At 42.0% G+C, this 22,344-nt stretch overlaps 1 protein-coding gene across 3 annotated transcripts in view; it reads left to right on the top strand.

Annotated features, from left to right (window-relative positions):
* Positions 1-3,021, top strand: part of BCL11A (BAF chromatin remodeling complex subunit BCL11A) — a 96,666-nt gene extending 93,645 nt beyond the window's left edge. For 2 of the 3 annotated variants that reach the window (XM_016129659.2, XM_016129660.2), the window contains exon 5: positions 2,526-3,021. In XM_016129659.2, coding sequence (XP_015985145.1) covers positions 2,526-2,617 — 92 coding nt within the window. In that variant the 3' untranslated portion in view covers positions 2,618-3,021. The remainder of the gene's footprint in view (positions 1-2,525) is intronic. The other variant, XM_016129654.2, reaches the window with a different exon arrangement.
* Positions 3,022-22,344: the final 19,323 nt, after the last annotated feature.

Genomic DNA, 22,344 nt, shown 5'->3' with positions numbered 1-22,344 from the left:
ACAGGAATACAGCAAGTACTATTTCTCACAGACTTGAATTCCGAAATTCTCCCATTGCAAGAACTTCTCCATCCTGAGATCATTTACCATCCTCCCCGTTTAGGACCTACAGAAGGACTGACAAACACATATTAAAGGTTGTTAAGAAGTGAGGTAAACGCTTGGTTCTTCATTTGTACCAGCAATGGCAGGAAGTGTGAAGGAGTCGAGTTTTCCCCACGGCATTCTGTGACAGAACTGTTTATTTAAATACCATTTTTGTATACGTAATAAGTATATACTGTATATATTCATAATGCTTGAAGTGAGAATTTGAAAGGAAGTGGCAGTGAGGGTTAGATACCATTTCATTTGGAGAAACAAGGGAATGAGGTGGTTTATTCACAGACACTCAAAGTCTGTTCAAAGATATTGGGATATTTCAGGCCTTCCTGAAAAGGAGTTGAGAAGCCTCAGGCCCCATTCTATCCTGTTTCAAACACTTTACTCATAGAGAATAAGGGAGCAGATACAATGTTTTCATTTTTAAACCTCATCTCTCTCTCTCTACACACACACACACACACACATACACACACACACACACACACACACACACACACACACACACACACACTTCTTATGACCATGTTGTAATAGTGCGTTCTTCATTATGATTCTGTTACTCCATTGTCCCTGGGCCTGGTGTGTTCAAGAATGTACCCATCTCATTCTTTTTCTTTTTTCTTTTTTTGATTCCCCAGACAACTTTGCATTTAAAAAAGAAAAATTGTGTGAATTTTGCTGATATGAGGATGGGATTGACAGTGTTCTTTAAACCTGCTTGGAAAAATGTTTTCAAAAAGACTTTTAACTTTTAAAAGGCATGAGCCACTTAAGCAAAATTTCCTAAGTGTCTTCTAAGGCCCTACGGCTTTTCCAATTAAGAATAAAGAACACATTTTTGGAGAAGTGGACATCAGAACACATAGGCAGAACTGGGATTACATACATTTTTTTCCAGGGCTGCTATTGCTACAAATTGTAGACACGGACTGTTGGGTATGAGCTTTCGTTCGCTGTCATCTTATTATCCCATTAGCCCGCTGTTTCATTTAGTAAAACACATGGCCAGTGAATCAGCCTTTAGGGGGATGGGCCTGTTTCTCTCTCTCTCTCTATTTCCCAGTGTCATCTATGGTCATGGGATGCAATTAATTCCACCCTTTCAAGTGGGAAAGGAGACCGATACAGTTCACATGGGTCATTGTACTCAAAACCTAAACTTGGCTGAACACAACTCAATGGTTGATCCAAATACTGTTTTTCCTTTCTGTAAACTGGCAAAAGGAAACATATATCAGGTCTTTATGAAACAGCAGAAAAGGCAATCTAAGTGATTTCTCCAAAATATCCTCTAAAGCAGGACCCTCTTAACCCATAGGAGGCTGTGCTTTTAAATAACAGGGAATGGGGTACATGCCCATGCTATCTTTGCCTGTCAGGGCTTTTAAATATTGGTAGCAGGTCTGACAAAAAAGTTTGATGGGGATATCAGCTAAAGGGGCCTCAACGACAAAGACAGGGCTGGACTGGGAACAGAATTTCCAGAGCCCACCTGGACACAGCAGGCCCCTCAGCCCAGGTCTCTACTGCTCAGGGGGGAATTCGTGAGAGCAGCTGAGCTCCAGACCCTGGGCCTCCTGCGGAGTCAAGTCAGGGGAGAGGAGGCCCCAGGCCCCTGCTTCAGGTCGCCATGGCAACAAGACCTGGAATGCCACTGTGGTAGCCCTCTTCCTCGGCACATCCGGACTCCCAGTTCTGCTGCTTCAAGTCAATGTACACAGCAAGGGAGGAACCCCGGAGGAAAATAACCACTCCCTTCTTCCCTTCACCATTGCCTTTCCCCCTTACAAAAAAAAAAAAAAAAAAAAAAGGAAAAAAGAAAAGAAAAGAAAACTGCATGTTTGAAAGAAACTACAGGCAGTTTTTGGTGCAATTTGGGAGCAACTATTTTGGGTTCTGGTTTCCTCTTCAGAGATTTGTTCGCCTCTTGTAAATCGTTGGCTGCTTTGACGTTGAACTTGATGACATTTCATGTTTTCGTTGTGCTGCTTTTACATCAATTTTGATTTTTTGTTTCTTTATAATTTTATTATTATTTTAAGGAAATGTCCCCTTCCCTTCTCCCTCCCCTGTTCTCCTCAACCAAAGGACTGTTTCCTACTCAGTTTTCTCAGTCATAAAGGAAAGTGTTTCCTTCCAGGTGTGTCCCAAGTTTATTAGGACAATCACATGATTGGGTAGGGGGTCCGGGTCCTTTGGGGGAAAGCAGGGAGGGAGCTCATGGGAAAGGCACTCAGAGGTGAGAGATTTGGGTTGTGGGGAGGAATAGTGAGTTTAAAATCATGTTGAAGACGCTAGTGGCTCTGTGGTTGATTTAAGTTATAATCGTAAAAAGCTAGTTAGAGAACAGAAAATCACTGGGCCAAGTCACACCTGTACTTTTTTTTTCCCCCCCTCCTCTGTCTCCAACCTCTTTCTAGGTTCTTCACACACCCCCATTCGGCGTAGTTCCCAGAGAGCTCAAGATGTGTGGCAGTTTTCGGATGGAAGCTCGAGAGCCCTTAAGTTCTGAGAAAATTTGAAGCCCCCTGGGGCGGGGTGGACGCGTGCCGCCCGGCCGACATCTGCGTGGTCTGTCATCCTGCTAGTTTGTGATGTTTTCTGACAGTAGCCTCCAAGAAGCCGTGTGCGAAGACAGAGTCCTGCAGAGTCCTTCCTGCCTGGGCCTGCAGTGCCATTTTATTTATATTTTTTAATAAAAAGTAAAAACAAAAAAACAGACCCACCTTGGAATAGTGAATCAGTCCCATAGAGAGGGCCCATGGACCATGACGTCCTGGCCTTTTTGAAACCAGCCAACCTAATTACCCGTATTGTGGAAAATGAGCATGAGTCCCCAACCCCTTGTTTCTATACATTCTATGTTGTCTTTTAAAAAGTGTGCTTAACATTGACACAATAAATGTTGGAGCTTTAGGTGGCGTTTGCTTGTTCTTTGATTATTAATGCTTATATGACAGTGCAGCCACTTGTGACTTTGTATTTCTGTACTGTTTGCTGCAGACACCCATTGAGTGAGTAGGAGGAACAGATTTAAGGAATGTGTAGGAGGTGCAAGAGGGGAAATAGGTTACTACTTATCAGATGGCATAAATTTTCAAAGGGAATCAAAATGCAAAACTTGGGAATAAATCATAGCAATATCATAATTAATGTAGTGGTAGTGTTACTGTTTATTAATGCTGAAGTGTGGTTTTCCTAACTGTCTGAATTATAATTTGCATACCATTAAATAATGCATAATATGGCACGCTGATTTCTGTTTTTCAAATATATGCTTTTGGTGGCTACCATGCAGGATTTGAATTTGTCTTTTAATTTAGTTCGAGAAAAATAGTGTCACTTTGTTAATGGTAAATCCCAAGGAAAGTGATGTGTCAATAGTTGCTTATTAAATATTCTAATTTTAGGTTCCCAAACCTTCGGCAAATATATCTTGATGCGGACAAACATAATACTTCTTTATTATTTACATCAGGAAATTTGGAGATTTTATAAGGGGGAAATTATAGGAGGAAAGAGGTTTGCATCAGAACATGCTATTGGAACCATAATAATGCCTCATTCCTTAAAAAATTAGTGACACAAATAAGCGAGGTTAACAAACAGGTGATAAAAATTCCTTCTGGCCCAGTTAATTTGCAAAGAACTTTTCTCAATTTGGTGTTTTCTATTGGCACAAGATCTAAAAGATAACTAGAAACAATATAGTATATTGAAATTGGTTTATAAATAAACCCGTATATTATATATTTACATATATTTACAATATTTACATATTGGCTATGCACGTAAGTGGGGAATAGCGTATGTACTCACCCTCTGGCTGGATTACCTTACCTGGCGAGAAGATAACCAAATAATTGGCATCTGGGTTTTTCCCACTTATTCATCATAAATAACGATTCCTTCCAGTAGTATGCTGTTATACTTTATACAGTGCTTTCATGTACATTATTTCATCTGATCTTAATTGAGACAGACTTCACAACTTCCACTTTAGGATGAGGAGAGTGAGAGTCATCAAGGTTAAAGGCTTTCCCAAGGACATGAGGGCCAAGAAGCCAGGTATTTTGGTATCTAGTCCAGAGCTAATTCTGCTGAGCTCTGTAACTAACCAAAGGGAGCATCTTCCCCTATGTTAGCACACAAGCCATTAGTGTTTATGAGCACACACACATATAGTTAGCACACACATAGATCAAGGATATCCATTTGTGAAGATGGACAAAGTTATCTCTTCCTGCCAATGGCTGCGTGTGCTTCAGGAGAGAGCTTGGAGCATGGGTCCCTCCTCGCCATCTTTCTCTAGTGACTTTTCCTTGACAGATGAATATCTCTGGCAGACTAGGTGGCTTTGATGAGTTTTTGAGAATTCCTTCTATCAAAGTGAGATGGGACTTTCAGACAAGTTATTTTGTGGAGAAACACTATCCCTGCATCCATTCCGCTTCTGTGTTGTTGAAACCTAAAACCATTAGGGATTTTGTGATAGCATCCTCCCTGAACGCATGAGGGTCCTTGCTGATCCCTAGAAAGAGTGATGCCATTTCAAAAGGGAGACCCGACTGAAACAGAACAAACACGGTTTTTTGGACAACTTCAGCTGTGATAACTGTGCTTGGTGTTCACTACACTTTCATTTCTAATCGGTGTATCCACTTCCGCCTCTCATTTATTCTCAGAGTCAGTTTGTAAATAAATGGATATCTCTAGAAGTGGGAGGGGGGAAGTGAGGGAGGAGAGAGGGAGTAGGTAAAGGATATCTTTATTTTCTCCCCTCTTTTAGAAAAGAAAAATCCCTTATTAAAAATCAAAACAAAACAAACAAAAGAGCCCATCTCTTGCCCCATGCCATTTTTAGCTTAAAGAAAATAAAAATTCATTTATGAAATTGATTATATAATAATGGCGTTATGCTAAGGCTAGGACCTTTATAAACCCACACAGGATTGATAATCTGTGAAGACATCTCCCTATGTGACATGTCAAGGTCATGGTTAACTGAATGGTGGAAGCAGCAGAAGGGACTGACAAATCTGGTTGCAGGTTCTCATCATGCCCTCTTCTGAGAGTGGAACTTCAAATTGCAGAGAGATTAATTGTTTGCCCAGCATGCACTGAGTGCGGATTAGAGGACACAGTCCTTGGTGCTTGAGGAGGTAGGGACAAATTACGAGATTTGCTCTTACCTTACCAAGCCAGGTTTATGAACATTAATTTCATGGTCTGTCCAAATTGTCACACTAAACACAAATGTCTGTGAGACTTTGGGCTCCATAATGGCAGAGACTCAGTAGCTTCTGTAGCACTCAGCAACCAACCTTTTGAATATTGGAAATTGCTGGAGAAATAAATGATAGTACCAAAACTGCTGGTCATTTAAAGGAAAATTTTAGGCAAAAGGAGCAAACTTGCATTCTACTGAGGCCTAATTGAGTGGTCTAAATCTTGGCAACATGTTTCCTGGGCCCTTGGAGTTTTCAGTACCATTTGTATTAGAGCCAAGCCAAGTGTTGAGAGGTATCGTTCCAGTTTTGTGTATGCTGACATGATTTTCTTGTTGGGAGGGCTAGATAGGTTAATGTAGAAGAAGATGATTATTAATGCTAACATATATATATATTTCCTCAGTGTTAATGTTTCCTTCTATCAGGAATTCTTATTTTACAAATTAATGTCCCCAGAAAGTAATGGTAGAGAGGGCCAGAGTGGAAGTATTTTGTAGGCTGTTGTCTCTCTGCTTAATGACACATAGCTGTGGCTACTTTTGGGGTATAGTGTAAGGGAACAGATTTCAGGAATTTACATATTGGCTATTAAGTTCAATTGGAGGTTCAGAAACAATGTATGTTGAAAATACTCCTTCAAAGATCCATCTTGTCCAAGTTCTTAACCAACAGGGAAACAATAATGTCACGTTTCTTTTTTCTTACTCCCTAGTAGAGACAGCACTCTTCAGTTTGCACTCCACCAGGGCTACATGAAACCAAAGAACTTCTCACTTTCAGCAAAATCCAGAAACAGTAATTGTTTTCTTCCTATGTTAGTGTAAATTAAGATACCTTATTAGTGAATCACATTACCTTTCCCCTTGCTTTATATTTTTAAAACTGCTTTCATGAAACACTTAAGGTTTATAGAGCACTTTTATGCACATGTTGAAATCAATTTCTCTAGTGATTCTAGAAATTAGGTAGGACAAGAATAGACTAAAGCTGAAAGGAACCACAACAAGCTTTCATTTTACAGATCAGGGCAATAGAGGCCCAAATATTAAGTGAAGGATCTAAGATCACATGACTTAAAAAAAAAAATGAGTGCCAATCTTGAAACCACAGTGGCTGAGCCAGAACTGGAACCCAAGCCTCCAGTTCCTGTACAAAAGAATTCAAGCTGTAGGTCTCTCCCCAGTGACCTATTAAATTCAGAAGGAAGAATAGGAATGACAGAAAAGTGTACATTACAAAAGGATTTAAGAAAAATCAACAGCTTGTTTGGGTGCCAGTCCTAGTGGGGAGCATGTAAGCATGTCCCATATTCAAGCGGCATGCTGAGGACAGAACATTTAGGTTACTACCTGGAAGGATTCCTCTTTAATTCACCCCTCTGATGGTAGAAATAAACTTAGAGACCAAGACTTGCTGGGAGATACTTTTTAAAGCGAAAAGGGCATAAAAAAGTGTTACTCATCAAACAAAATTCATCTCAAATTACATAAATAGATCCCACAATCTGCTCCTTTCTCTAGACAGGATTTAAGAGAAATATCCCCTTAATTTGAATCTTGAGTCCTCATCACATCCTGTTAGAGAATCCATATTGCCAATAACATGACCCGAAACTTGTTACTCCGGATATTTAATTTCGAGGTCAAACTGGTGAAATAGCAATGAACCAAAGGGAGGATTGATTGAAATAGTATACAGCTTTCGGTTGTGAGGATTATTCCACTTAATAGTCCATTTAGGTTGCACAGTATTTTTCCGTGCGAGATGAAATCTTATTCATTTTCCTTTTTGATCACAAGTTCCTTTCTCTGTTTGGAGATGTACTAATTGGGCTTCACTCTTATTGGACCTGCTGTGTCAGCTCTTCTGCTGCCATTTCTTTTCTTGCCGGTCAACCTTTGATTCACCTGTAGTTTTTTGAATGGACGTGGGTTGACTTGGACTGTTTGGGGCCAGGTAGGGCTGTAGTTGCTGTGTGTAACAGCTATTTAGACCCTACATGGGCAAGGTCATCCCTGGAATAGGAGCAGAACAGCAGGAAGCCTCACAGAGCAACAGCAAACCAGATATTCCTGTTGAGGATGGTCCCAGAGGAAGTCATTTGCCTGACTTTTTCCCCCTAATGATAGTTCCCTGAATTTCCTGAGACACCAATGCAAACAAGCAACTTCTGCTGCCTTGCTTCCCTTCTGCTCCTCTCTGCCTGCTGACTGGTCCTCTTCTCAGATACCATGAAAGCCTGTAGAGAGGCATGTGGATTATCTGCCTTTCGGCTCTAAGATTTGCATTGAGTTCCTCATGCCCTTATTTCTGAGTGCCTGGTTTTACCTGTTACTTATGTCCTCACACAAAGGGGAAAAACCAGAATGCAAATACACCTCTTCAGAAACTTACCCACAACTCAGAACTCAGGAACACGAGAGTTTTTCCTTTAAAGCTATCCCCTTTGTGTGGATTTGCCTGTAGCCACTTTGCCTTATTTGCTGAGTTCTTTTTATTTTTCGGCCTCTTTGAGAGTATATTTTCCTTTCCCTCTGACAGGCTATGCTGGAGGTGGACTCCTGAAGTTTTTGGACTAGACTGATGAATGGTGTTGAGTTTCTGAGCTGGCAACCCGAAGTTGTAATCGTGGCTCTATCATTGCCATGCTTACCCACCTGGAGTCTCCATTCTGTACATGACCCCATCCAAGGCCCATTACTCCCTCTGAAAATGGGGGGGGGGGCGGGACATACCTTGCTTTCTGCCTCCTATTATCCAATAGCACACAACACTCAAAACAGTATAAGCCATCTGAATGCCCTGGACTCTACATAGGCTTGGAGGTATTGACATCTAGTCTTAATGGCAATGGGCAAGTAGAATTGTGGTTTATCTTAAGAGTAAACTTTCCTTTGGTTTTGGTTAGTAAACCCATTTTCTTTAAAAATTTATGTCACAGAACAAAAAAGCTGCAGTGATTTTTGTTTGGAATCTAAAGCTGTCATTGTGTTTTAAAAAATGCACACATTTTTGAAATAATTGCATCTGCAGTGCTCAGGGTGCATTTTTATTATTTTGGTGCACCCTAAGATTGGAAGTCCCTCTCTTCCTCCTGCTCCACTGAAGGACAGCCCTCTCCCACAGGGCTTCGTGCATCTCATCAGGGCTGGCAAAGAACCACAGATCTTCTGCTGCTTGGAGATCAAGAGCCAGGACTGTTCTGAAATGTGATCTCTGATTGAATATCTAACCCTTCCAGTTTTAGCTGGCAGACTGCCTGGAGCTTAGTAAAGAGCAAAATGTAGGTTAAAGTAGAAATAACAATATCAGCTAATGTTTATTGAGAATTTACTATGCTCTAGGCACAGTGATAAGAGTTTTCCATGCTTGTTCTTGTTCTTTGTAACCATCGTGTGGGGTAGGTACTATGATTATTCCCATTTTATTGAAGCTTAGAGAGACTAAGTGACATGTTCAAGGTTATGCAACTGGTACTGCCGCTATGATATGACTACAGAATCCTCACTCTTAATCTCTACATATTGACTTCCATGATCTATCTCATTGGAGAATTTTGTCACAATACATAATGCCGATGTTGAGGGTGTCATATCAAAACAATGACAACAGTGCTAATTGAGCTGATTAAGAAACATGCTCAGACTGCCTTTGCTTTGAGGGTTCTTGTTAACTATTGAGCAAAGATGGTGTCAGGATTATCTGTGGTGCTTGCATTTCTGTCCATCCTCAGTGTTGGGAGTTTGATTTTGTGAGGCATGTCTGAGTTCACTTGTGAATCTTCTTCATCTGCAGTAAGTCTCCTTCATTTGTTCAATCAACAAATATTTATTAGGTCCCTACCATATGCAACCTACTGAGCTAAGTACTGGGGAAGGAATTTAAAAGGTAAGAGGCACAGTCATTGCCCATCAGAAATTGCCACCAGTGGAGAATTAAATTAATTAGAATCCTACTAAATAACTAGTCTCAGTTAAGCTGATGTGGTGAGAACAGTGGGCCTTTTAAAATGCTAATATATAATTCACTTGCCAATGTAGACAGCAGCCCTAAGCAAGGGGCTTCGGACCTCCGGAATACTACGTGGGAACGTTTTTTCTTGACATCTCATCAGTAGGACACACACCTTTAAAGTTGTTTTTCAGGTGGTGAGTATACATTGATGTTTCCTCATGCATTTGGCCCAGTCCTTCTTGTAAAAAATAACAGCAGATGATTTAGTAGGAGGGTAGTAAAAGAGACATAGTTTTTGTCCTATAGGTCAAAGATAAATGACCTATACAGGGGATAAGTCCATGTATTTCAACCCTGAGCTGATCTGTAACTGATTACCTACCTGCCTCTAATTTAATCTAAGTGAAATATGACAAAAAATCTTTACTTCTATGTGCAGTCCTGTGATCTCTCTTGGAACATCAGCGTAAACCAAGTTTGTCTTTTCCACCTATAATGTGCAAGGTGTTCTAGGCACTGTGGGTGAATACAAAGAAGTATGAAACTCAACCTCTGTTCTCAAACCTCTGTCCTAATGGGGGCGTAGTGAGATTAGAAGCAGGTAATTAACAATGAAAGGATGTAATATGATTAATTCAGAAGTAAGAGACACAAACTGTAGGAATGTGAAGGAAGATCATTTCTCTGGGGCCCACATATTGGGCTTTGAGTTGGTTACTCAAGGCAGGCTAAGATTTAGGTGATAAAGAAAAATGATGAGGCACACCAGTTCATGTCAGCATTGTGGTGCATGGAGGGCAATGGCTGCACCCACATAGCAGGAAGAGAAGCGTTGTCTACAAAAATCATGGAAAGTAAGGCTGAAAACTAATTTGGAGCCATGTTATGGAGGTCCTTTAATGATAGGCTAAGGGGCTTGTATTATAGTCAATAAATAGTTTTTCAAAATCATGTCCATAGAAAAGTTTTAGGAAGAGCATAGCAGAGTCTGGAATGGATTGAAGGGGAACTCAAAGGAGATCAAGAGACCAGTAGGAGGCTGTCCCTTGAAGGTATTGGCAATTTTTTACAGCAAGGACTCTGCTATGAGTAGAGTATGTGGGTGAGACTATGTAGTCACTCTTTCACATTCAAATAGACAGTGATCTCATTATTTGATGGTCTATCTAAATCCTCATTTGCCTCAGTCTATACCCATCTCAGATGATCTATGGAAGCTGACGAAAGGTCTTCCTTACAGGTTGACTGTTGTTGAAGCCCGTACAATGGAGAGCTTAAAGATAAAGACCTTGAGGGCAAAAACAGGTCACTTAGTTCCTGAGAGATCAAATATTTTTATAATACACAAAGAAAACATCATGTCTCATCAAGCATTTAAGACTTTAGCATCCAGACTCAAGCATAATGATAAACTCAACTGGGAAAAGAACAGAAAACTACTAGAGTTTTGTAGGTCAGTGGGCTCTAAGGATTTCCTTTTTTAGAGAAAAAAAAATTAGGAATTTTTTTATTCTCTTGACTATTTGTAAAAGTTGTATTATGTTGCCTTGTTCTTGGTAATATGCTTGTTGATACATTCTGGGTTCTGTAATAATATGATTTTATTGTCATTTGGCCACAACGTTAGAAGAATTTCATAATGAAAACATGAATTGAAAATTAAGCAAGCATACTCACACTGAATCAAAGAAGTATTCTGTGCACAAAGTAAGGCTGAGCAGGTTTCACTCTTTTGGAGCTGATGTTTCAAACACAGAGACATAGAAACCTTTGTATTTCGTTTTGCAGTCATATCGTCTGGTAACCTTGTGTACCTTCCTACCCACTGCCTGCCATGCTGTTTCTCCTGGAAGTGAGGCTGGTCTATGACTGTCCAGTGTCATAAGTCAGGTCACTTAAGGTACCCTAAGAATTACTTTTTTACACTGGGATACGAACTCTCCATTACACCCTATGTTTCTCCCAGAGCCTCCTACCCACCCTTGTGACCTGTTCAACAGACACAAGCCACGGCACTGGCCCCATACATTAGGAGGATTGTCTAGGATATTAAACCATGTTAAGGATCAGTCGCAAGCACATGGCTGGGAGCTGCCCAAGGGGTTCGACGCAAGTGGAGATGTTCCCTGAGGTGTGGAAACATGTTTATAACATGAGCCATATTTCCCTTCCCACTGAAATTGAGTAAAGTATAACTGAAAAAATTAAGTACAGTAGTCCCCCTTTATCCTTCAGTGATTCATTCCAAGACCCCAGTGGACGCCTGAAGCTGTGAACAGTACCAAACTATATACTATGTTTTATTTCTTATACATACATACCTATGATAAAGTTTAATTTATAAATTAGACACAGTAAGAGATAAACAATACTAATAATAAAATAGAATAATTATAACAATATACTGCAATAAAAGTTATGTAAATATGTTCTTTTTCAAAATCTTACTGTGCTGTACTCACCTTTTCACTTAAAATGAAGTACTTTATGGTGTCTCTTTGGCTTATCCAAATTGCCAGCATCACTATTCTTGCCCTTTGGGGCCATTATTAAGTAAATAAGGGTGATTTGAACACAGGCATAGTGCAACAGTCAAGCTGATAACCAAGACTGCTTCTCAGTGACTGGCGGGTAGGGAGCATATAAGGTGTGGATGCACCAGCCAAAGGGACTATTCATGGCCCGGGCAGGACAGCATGAGACTTCCTCATGCTGCTCAGAACAGCATAGGAACAGAACAGTGTGCTGCTCAGAACAGATGCCCAGGAAATCAAATCACAGGTAAGCAGGGACCGTCCTACAGACCTGGATAGGGGACAGGCGGGAAAGTCAGGCCTCTGAGAGATGCAGTTCGTGGAGTAGAAGGCCAGGCTCCTTCCTTTTGCTAGGCGCCTGTCTTCCTTGTCCACCTGGGACTCAATCCACACCATAGCAAAATGATAATCACTGAAAGTCATTTATACTTGCTTAGGAAACACAACTGTCCATATATTGTTTAATATAATAGTTTAAGTATATTCACCCTTTCCATTTTCCCCGTGAGTCCGAATTATGGTGTATGCTCAGAAAGTGTGCACGTATGCACAGTTACACTTCTAATTCCTTGTGTACCTACTTATAATAAGACTATATTTGTACCTCGTGTGTACTGCCACACACACACATCCTGACAGGAAAACATGCCTCATCTGTAATTACTGTGATGATCTCAAGGACATTATTGAGTTTTGATCTTTGGCATTCATCACTTTCTGGTTTCTAGAGTCTTATCTTCAGCAACCGTGTTCACTCTGGGCTTCCACCTCTCTTCTCCGGAAGTTGAAGGTCAAGTTTACAAAGCTGGCTAGAGAAGCTTTGTTCATCTTCTCCTGGCCTGAGGAGTCATTGTGTCTACAGAACAGATACGGGATGGGCAGAAGTAAACCTATCCCCTCTCCTACAGGAAATCACATTTAATTCTGACCCAAGAGGCCTGTGTGTCGCAAATGGAGAGGTAATTAAGCCTCCAGACTCTGAGCCTTTTGGGGTAAGAGGGCTTAGTTTTTCATATACACATCTAGTATATTTTTTGAAGAGCAGAGGGTGGGAGTCAGGGAGGCATAGAAAACCTTGAAGATAATGGAAACAAGATGACAGGTGTTGGACATATTGTCATTTGGTACCATGGATAAATAGAACGCATATTTAAAAATTAATTCCAGTTTTAAAAAGCTCAAAGAATTCTACCAGCTTTCTCGATAGTGTGACAGAGGAATGGAGACACCAATTTGTGTAGTGAGTGCTCACAGGAAAAAATGTGGGCTAGAGTGTTCCTTTTGCTGTCATTATTATTATTTAAAAAAATTATTATTGGAATGGAAAAGTTTCACCTGCAGAGACCAGGAGTGAGACCTCGAAGGACAGGAGCTCTGTGCTGGTAACGACACTTGGTTGTTAACCAACACAGCCAAGGACAGAGCCCAGTGACCTAGAGGGAGATGGCTGAGGTAACCAATCCCCAGAAGCAGTCCCCCCAAGGAGCGCAGGTCCCATTTCAGCCGCTGCCAGCAAGGAACATTCCACTTGCTGCTGTTCTGTGTTGACTTAGACCATCCCTCCTGGGGGTGTGGCTGCAGTAGAGCTTGGAAAATCTGAAGCAAGTGAGAGGACTTGAGAGATCTGCATTCAGGAATACTGACACCTTCCTATAGTCAATGAATATGGCACACGTGCTTGCTTGCCTGTGTGTGTGTGCGCGTGTGTGCGCTCGCTTGCACGCATGCGTGTGTGTATGTGTGTGTACTGGGCTTGTACAGAGGGTAGGGGTCCGTCCTTTTCCCACCACCCAGCTGTGTTGGGACTGGTGAAGTGGAAAGCGCTACTGTATAACTATACATCCTCTTCGTTTACTACCCTCTTTTGGAACCAGGCTGAGAGAACTCTTTAGCATGGGCACTCTTAGCTTTTTTTTTGTTTTGTTTTTGTTTTTATTTTTGTTATTTATTTATTTTTTTGATCGGCCAAGCTTACAGTTTTCAAAGTGCTATGACAGGATGGTTGCAAAAATAAAAAGCTAGTGAAAGCTTAGTCACAATATTTCTATAGCTGGCAATCAAAAGATCATATTGCATGCAACTGGCAAAATCATCATGGAGAAATTATGCATTTTCCAGAATACCTTATTCCCTTCTGTGTATTAAACATTACTTTAATATTCTGGTGACAATGTTTTATAATTAATCTAAATGTAAGGGAATGAACACACCAGAGATTATGTCTTAGTGCAAAAAGGTGAAAAAGCCTTTTGTGCAGCGGCGGACTAGCTCACGGCCCCGACTCCTTCTGCTTCAGAGCAGCCACGGCTATCGCTGAGGGCTAATATCCTGCCGCATCCTCCAGTGAGTGCAAACAGTCCACACTTTGGGGAGTAAAACACTTTCCCTCATAGGGTGTTAATGTTAACACAGAAGAAAAGCGTTTTAAAAATTACATTAGTTCATAGTCTTATATTGAACTCATGAGGGGAATCTAGCCCCAGAGAGATAAAAACTAAAGAGCTGAGCCATAAACCAGTATGATAACATCCTTATTATAAGATGCAAATTGAGGGACCCAATTCACTAAAACACATGTTACTGGTATTTAATTTTGCTTGTGGGAATATATCAGAAGTTGGCCTATGCCTTTTGCACAATGTACTTAAAATGAGGGCGAGTGAGTAACTTTAGCTATAAGAAAAAAGTGATAGAGAAACACAGGGCAAACTAGGATTGAGAGATAATTGTAAGGATCTAATTTAAGTGTCAGTGTACATAGCTTTCTTTCCCGGCTTGGGTTCAGAGGCACGGCATTGGCGTGGGAAGGCAAGTGGGGCTGCCCTGGGTAGGGAGGCTGGGGTCTTGTGATGGGGCAGGGGAGTGGTGGCCTGCTTGGCTGGCCCAGACCATGGGGAGAGAGCTCCTGGGTGGGGGCCAGAAGAGGCAGGCCCACGCCCGGTGGTCATCGCAGGAACTTCACTTGAGTTGTGAGCCTGTGGTTTGGACAAGAGAAGATGCACTTCCTCACGAGAATAAGGTCAGTTCCTCTTTCTTCCAGTGGCACAAACAGCCTGCTGGGCGTACTCGGACTTCCTGCCACCATTTCAGCCCCCGAGGAGGTGAATTATGCTTCCTCCTCAGGGTGACATCAGTAGGTTGTATCTCACCAGGTGGTCACTCCTGTGGGGCTCAACGGTTGAGAAAATTGTTCCTTAGCTCTTACCTCCTCTCAGAAGCCTTCCTCACCTGGGGGGTCTGGGGGAAGGGACCTCTTTCCTTAAGACTCAAAGTATGATCTGTGGACCACTGAACTTGGGCATCACTTGGAAGTCCACTGGAAATGTACAATGTGCAGCCCCTCCGCAGAGCTACGGAGTCGTGATCTGCATTTTAATGACCTGCATTTACTTTTGAGAAATATGGCTAACACCACCCTCTGACCTATTGTATGAACTTTCTCATTTGGCATGTATCATTTAGTGTTTGTAGAGTTTGCGTAATAAAGAGAGGGTCCTCCAATTTTTTTTTTTTTGAGAGGGGAGATTTAAATTTTTGTAATTAGATGAAAAAAGTCATAGGAAGCATAGGGATGCATTGGAGGTTTTCAGAGCACAATCATGACATACCGTGAGATACTGCCTTAAGTAATGTTGGGGTCCCCTTGACGTTGGCTAGGGAGAGAAGGGGCATCCAACTGTTGGGGACACAGAGGGTCTGTTGAGGTGATACATTTGGTCTGATAGTGTTGGATGAAGCCCTAGAAGAAGCTATGGATATAAAGGTAGTCTGCCTTGCCCTCTCCAGAAATAGGCTGCCAGCAACCTCTTGAGAGCAGAAGTTAGGGAGACAGAGAGGAGAGGAAAGGGGTATAGAACAGGGGATCCCCCAGGCCACCTTAATAATTGAACTTGCTGGCCTGGAGGCAGGCTGGGCCAGCCTCTGGTGATTTTAGGTGCTTCTTGGACTAACTCTGCTCCTGCTAACCTGCCAAAACCTAAAATTACTTTAACAAGATGGAAATCCTTTTATAACATGGTTAAGAGAGAAAATGCTTACACTGCCAAGGCTGGGTTGAGGTAACACTAAGTGTGAGTTAAAGAATAATCAGCCAATCAATCCTTGAGTCTCAGCAGGTGAAGAAATGAACCTGACTTGGTTTTGCTGGTCTGACAGACTCAGATAAAACCAAGAAGAGGGCTGGGTGCAGAGCATGAATTTTAGAGGCTCTGCTCTTTCAGCCATGAGTGAGGCCCAGTTTACTTCACCCTGAGCGAGAGGAGTGGAGGCCTCTAAGGAAGTATCATAGTCGTGCGGCTGCCAAGGCCACAGCTCAACTTTGCATTGTTCAATGAAGGTTTCTGTTTTTTTGTTTTTAAACCCAGGTTCTTTCACACAAGAGCTTGTCTTCTAGAGCTTTATTAATTGGAGCATTATAATCTTATTTCTCTACTTATCCCTGTTTCACACTTTGTGGCTTTCCCTGGAGCAATCGCAGTGCCCACACATAATTCTCTGCGGAGATGCCCAGATGTAAGTGGCCCATTGGTAGGGCCAACAAAACCTTTGTTGGAATAATTGCATCTCCTAGGATGGATTTTCCTCATTGTGTCATCACCAGGACAGCCCACATGCATCCAGGTCTCAGGAGTAACTAACTTATTTTTTCCCTTCTATTTTTTTAAAAGCAAAGAGGATTTTAAATAAGGCTCTCGAGTTAAAATTACACCATCAACTTGATCTAAATGTTCTCAGATGGTCAGGGGATTGAGGAGGTGATGGGAGTGAGATTGTGAATTAATGCTTTCAAATGTGGAGATTAAAATGGTCATGTTTTTCCAATAGTTCAGGTCCAGGCTCTAGCCTTAGTTTCCCATTTGACCTTTGAGAAGCCATCTCTCCAGGTGCTGCCTTTGGAAGGGAGAGCCCAGGTGCTTGATTCTGCCATGTGGGATCAGAAGGAAAAATTCATGAGCACCTGAGAGAAATGCACAAGTGACAGCTCTGGATTGCTGGGAAAGCAGCCCCAGTTTTTGGAGGAGGCATTAGAAGAAGTTGATGGAGGGCTTTAATTCTATTTAGATTCCTCACCATTCTCTTATTACTGCTACTCCCTACGTTTCTGTAACCACTGGCCTACAAAACGTTCACAAGCACTTTGTCATGATGCTTAAAGCAACACTGTGGTATGATACAAACAGGACGGGTGCTGTTATCTCCATTTCACTGGAAAACGGAGGCTCGGAGCAGTTTGGGGGCTCTCCTGAGATCATACAGCTGGTTAGAAGTCACGTCAGGTCCCAGGGTAGATGTTTCAGGTATAAAATAAGATATGTAAACCTCTGTTTCTCTGACAAGTTCGAGTCCTCTGCTTTGCTTCTTCCTCCCTCCAAGACAGTAAGTTGTTTCAGCGCCTTCTCTTGGGGAGGACTGGCAGCAGGCCGTCAGTGCTAGGGAGATACTATTTAGCAATTCCACTCCTAGGTACACAGCCAAAAGAATGGAAAGCAGGGACCCGAACAATATCTTACAGCTGTGTTCATAGCAGCATTATTCGCAATGATAGAAAAGTGGGGAAAAACAAGTGTCCATCAACAGATGAACTGATCAACAAAGTGTGGTATATACACACAAAGGAATGCTACTCAGCCATAGAACAAAACGAAATTTTGACGCATGCTACAAAATAGGTGGACCTTGAAGACATTATACTTAGTGAAATAAGCCAGACATGGGACAAATGCTGTATGATTTCACCTATATGAAGTACCTAGAACAGGAAAACTCCTGAAGACAGAAAGCAGAGTCGAGTAGAGGATGGGGTGAGGGCTGCGGCTGTAGGCAGGGAGAACTGTTTAATGGGCACGGAGTTTATGCTGGGAATGATGAACCTGTTCCGAAGATGCGTGGTGGTGAAGGGTACACAGCATTGTGAAAGTACTTAATGCCACTGAATTGTACACCTACAAATGGTTAAAATGGTAAATATTAGGTGATATGTAATTTACCATGATAAAAAAAAACTGTTTAAGAATCAAACAAAGAAAATACAAATAGAAAACAAGAAGAACAAACAACAACAACAAAAAGCAAGACAAAGGAGTCAAGGAAAGCAGAGAAGGTACAGGCTAAAGGAAGGGGCTGCTGTGGGAGAGACGGTGGCGTGGAAATGGAAGAAGAGCGGGAAAGGGAAGAGGTGGGGGAGGGGAAGCCCTTTGCCCAAGGGTCAGCAGCTCGTTGGGGAACAGGCGCACCCGCTAGGACCTGAGGCACCTTCTGGGAACTGTCCCAGTCAGTTTCAGACAGAGAAGGGCAGGTTTTCTTTTATTATACAACAGTGTGCCTGAAGCCTTGGGGTGGGGTCACCTCTCTTGGGTGGGAGAAGTGTCCATTTCCCATTTATTTATGAGTTTTATCCCGAGAGTGGGATAAATGGCTATGAAACTGACCTGATATTTATGTCCATTTTAAAGCCAATGGTTGATATGAGTGCTTTCTAGATGAACTGTGCCCTCAGCGCCATTTACTTTAGTGGAAGGTTTCTGTCGGGGAGGAAACTGAGAAAAATCATCAAATTCTATGGTTGTCGCTCCCTCTCATGATATCCTCACTTTCGAATAATTTCTGAGCACTTAGGAAGTGCAAGAAGTGGGGCCCCTTCAAATTATTTCCAAGACAGGGAAAATCTTTCTTACCCTGGGCTGGACTCTTTACTGTTAGTTTGTGAAATCTATTTTTATCATTATAACAGTTTTGTGTGGTCCATGCTGCCTGTTAGGAAAAGTGGGAGATCTGGTTTTCAAACACGTACTGGGGGTTGATCAGGGAAGACAGATTGTAAATTATGCCTGGCCAGTTAATTTGTGTGGTCATTCCTCATTTGCTTATAATTCTCTCCCCTCTTTTTTTTTTCACCCTTAAGCAACAAGATGGTATAATCACAGCCTATGCCTGTAAAATTCCCTGCCTATCAAACCCTGGAGGTCCAAGTCTATAGACAGAAAGACTGGAATGCAAGATGTGAACAGTGAGCTAAAACAGGGCAAGAGTTTTGTCTGGTTGCCATTGGGCTTTATGAACTTGATGTTCAAAAACTGGCCTCAAAAGCAAAAGAACTTGAGAGACTAAAAGTTACATTCTGAGAACAGGGCAAAGGACCCTAAGACTCAGTTCTGGTCAAACCTTTCATTTTTATATTACTATATTATTATTATTATTATTATTATTTTAAATCAATTGGTATAAGCTGGGCTTAACTGCAAGGAAATGTAAGCAGGAGAGGCTAATTCTTATAAGCTACCTGGTCAATCTAAAAGTTCCCTGAAAGGATTCCAAAGAATCCTTGAGAGTATTTGTTTGGAAGAAGGGCAAGGAAGTGATTGTATTATTACTAATAGCATAATGTCATAATCAGACCTTTGAAAAACATTTTATGCTTTGTTGAAGTTTTTATTTTCTCATTTTGTCCCTATGCTACCTGGGTATTGCCATTAGCCTCATTTCTCCCATGAGGAAACTGAGAGACAGAGCAATCCAATGCTTTGTTGAGGGGCGCAGAACTGGTTAGGAGAGATAGGGACTGGAACCCTGGTCCTGTGACCCATCCGGCAGACTTTCCTTGGGGTTTTTAATCCGGTCCTTTCTGGACGTGCCCACTTCTGGGTTTAGACTCGTGCTAGGTGGGAAGGTGTTGAGTGTAGTGGGTATGAGTGGGGCTAGGGGATAGTTCTGAAATTGCTCATTCGGCAGCTGGTCCTAATACTGCCGCGGTGAAGTGATGGGAATTGAGGACAGACCTGTTCCTGGAATGAAGAGTGTGTGTTGCGTTTACGGTACTGATGTGTGATTCTCGGTGATTTCCATTCAGGTCATGAAAACAGGTGCTCTATATACCACTTGCATCCTCTGGGCCACTTCTGAGCCTGGCCAGCTCCTATGCCTTACCCATAAGAGGGTGGGCTCCCCTCTTCACCCTCCAAGTTCAAATGCCTTCTTTAAAAGTTATTGGTCTGGTCTGAATAGTAAAGCTATTTTCTTCAGCAAGCTCTCGTTTTAATATTTTCAAATTATTTGGGAGGAGCTGTTAGTCTCCCTTCCTCAGATGGATTAGCTTGTCAGATGTTATACATCTTACTTTAACTCTTCCAAAAGCCAGGAGTCTGACTTTGAGAAGACAAGATGCTGAGACATCAGCTAAGATAGACTGGAGTTGCAGAGCTTTGGGAGGGGAGGGTGGCCGCCACAGGGAGCCTCTTCAGCAGATACCTTGGAGGCCAAGCTGAGGCACTGAAAGCAAACACCCTGCATGTCACATGGGATTTGACTGGAATGTGGGCTGGGGAAGGGGCACTGGAGGACGGCTTCAGGCCACAGGCATGACACTGTGATCAGAACTGAGATACCTGGATCCTAGTTCCTGCTCTTTCAGTTCATTTTCTTTTCTGGGCCTTGGTTTTCTCATCTGTAAAATGAGTAGATGAATTCCAAGGTCACTTCTGACTCTGAGATTTTATGTGACTCTCCCTGGAAGAGAGAAGCTGAGAGGTAAACCTGGGAGAATGCTGCTCAGTAAAGACCAGGTAGGAAGTCACCAGGCATGGCCACAGGGGGAATCAGCAAACCACCAAGGAGCCGCTGCCATGAGCAACTCTTGGTGAAAAGAGTGGGGTTCAGGTCAGTCAGGGAAGGAAGGCAACCCTTAAAAATGCCAGGGAAGCTATATAGGAGGTTTAGCCTAAGTGACAGGCAAGTAGGTGCTAGTATTTAACAAACCAGCTCAGAATCCCAACTTGGTCAGGAATGGAATGCCTTCTCTCTCTCTCTTTCTCTCTCTCTCCCACTCTTTTCTCGGGCGGTCTTTTTTCTAGCGTCTGCTCGGTACTTTGAGGTCTTGTGCTGGCGTTGGGCGTTCGTTGATGAGGTATGGCTGGAGGGACTGCAGGCCGGAATGCCTACTGCCTCCTGCCTGCATTCCTTCCTTCTTCCTTCCTTCATTTCTTTCTCTCTCTCTCTCTCTCTCTCTCTTTCTCTCCCTCTCTCTCTCTTCCTTCCTTCCTTTCTTTTTTTTTTTAAGTAAATAAATCCAATCAGGTCTTTTATCTTGTTTAGAAATAGTAAATTTAATATACATTGGGTTTAGTAGACCCGTTCAGGGGCTGTTTCAGTGCACAGGTTCGTTAGACTGGGAGTATTTATGAGGCAGGATTTAAAGAACACCTTTTGGCCCAGAGCTATTTTGGCTGCAGCTTTGGGTGATCTTTTGAAATTCTGTTTTATTGAAATATAGTTTAGAATACAAAGAATTAAATGGCTTTTGAAAACATTTTCTTCCCACCCCAACTACATATTTAAATCACTAACACTTCTGAAGCATGGCTATAATTCAGTTTACAAACTCAAATGGTGTGCCCACTATGTCTTGCTGTGTGCAGGACACGGTACGGTACGAGGTATTTTGAGGGAAACGACAATAAATAACACTACAGCCACAGTGGGCGGCTCAAACATTTTCCAAATAGTGATGAGTTTGGGAAATTTTCCTTCTCAGATAAGAAGGCACATTAGCACGCATGTATACGTGACCTTCGTGTGTCTTTTTGCTATGAGACTTGGTTTCTGGAAACTTTTTCATAGTCGACAGGCCAAACTTTGTCCTAATCTAAATATGGTAGACCTGTCCCAGGTTGAACACTGTTTAAAAAATGAAGATTCTGGGCTACATACAAATTGGTTTAGACAATCGATGAATGAATGCCAACCCATGGGGTACTTGGGTGAAGGTAAAGGACACAGTCCATTCCTGATAACCTATTATGTGTAGTTCCTTTATTCCTCTGAACTGTGGGGTATTACTGCGATTTTCCAGATAAAGAAACTGAGGCTTAAACTAGTTAAGTGACCTGACAAAGGCCATCTAGCTATAAAGAAGTAAAGTCAGGTCTTTCTGATTCCAAAATCCATGCTGTTATTTACCCACTTTTCAACAAATATCAAATGAGCATTTCTCAACAAACATGCTGCCTTCATGTGGTGGCAATCTATGTACTCCAAGGGAGACAAATCTAACAGTCATGAAACTAAGCACAATATAATATATTTTTTGTAGTTAAGTGCTACTTTAAGAGCTACATGAATTCAGAGAAGGAAGAATGATGTGGATTGGAGAGGCTTGGTGAGATGTCTTGGGAAGCTGAGTCTCAGAGCACAGAAAAGATTGCAGGGACAGAGAACAGAGGAGACGCAGAACGAGGTGTGTCTGGGGGAGAGTGGGGTGCAGAGGGAAACCGGGATAGATAGTTTAACTTTGCAATGTCACAGCCTTTGTGTTCAAATGTACCTACCTGAATTGACCTTTCAATCCCCAATACTGGAAAGGGTAGACATAATCTGCATTGTCTTACTCCCATCTGCCTCAATAGTGACTGTTTCTAAGTCCAGAAAGAGAGCTGAGAGCGGTGAGAATATAAAATAATTACTCTTTGATGGCAATTTCCGCATGTTTCCTAAAATGATACCCAACCCAAATTATCTTTCTACAGGTA

Source organism: Rousettus aegyptiacus, unplaced genomic scaffold (genome assembly GCF_014176215.1).
Source record: "Rousettus aegyptiacus isolate mRouAeg1 unplaced genomic scaffold, mRouAeg1.p scaffold_m13_p_7, whole genome shotgun sequence".
Classification (NCBI taxonomy): Eukaryota; Metazoa; Chordata; class Mammalia; order Chiroptera; family Pteropodidae; genus Rousettus; species Rousettus aegyptiacus.
Note: the sequence above shows the minus strand (reverse complement) of the source record. Positions and strands in the feature narration are given on the sequence as shown.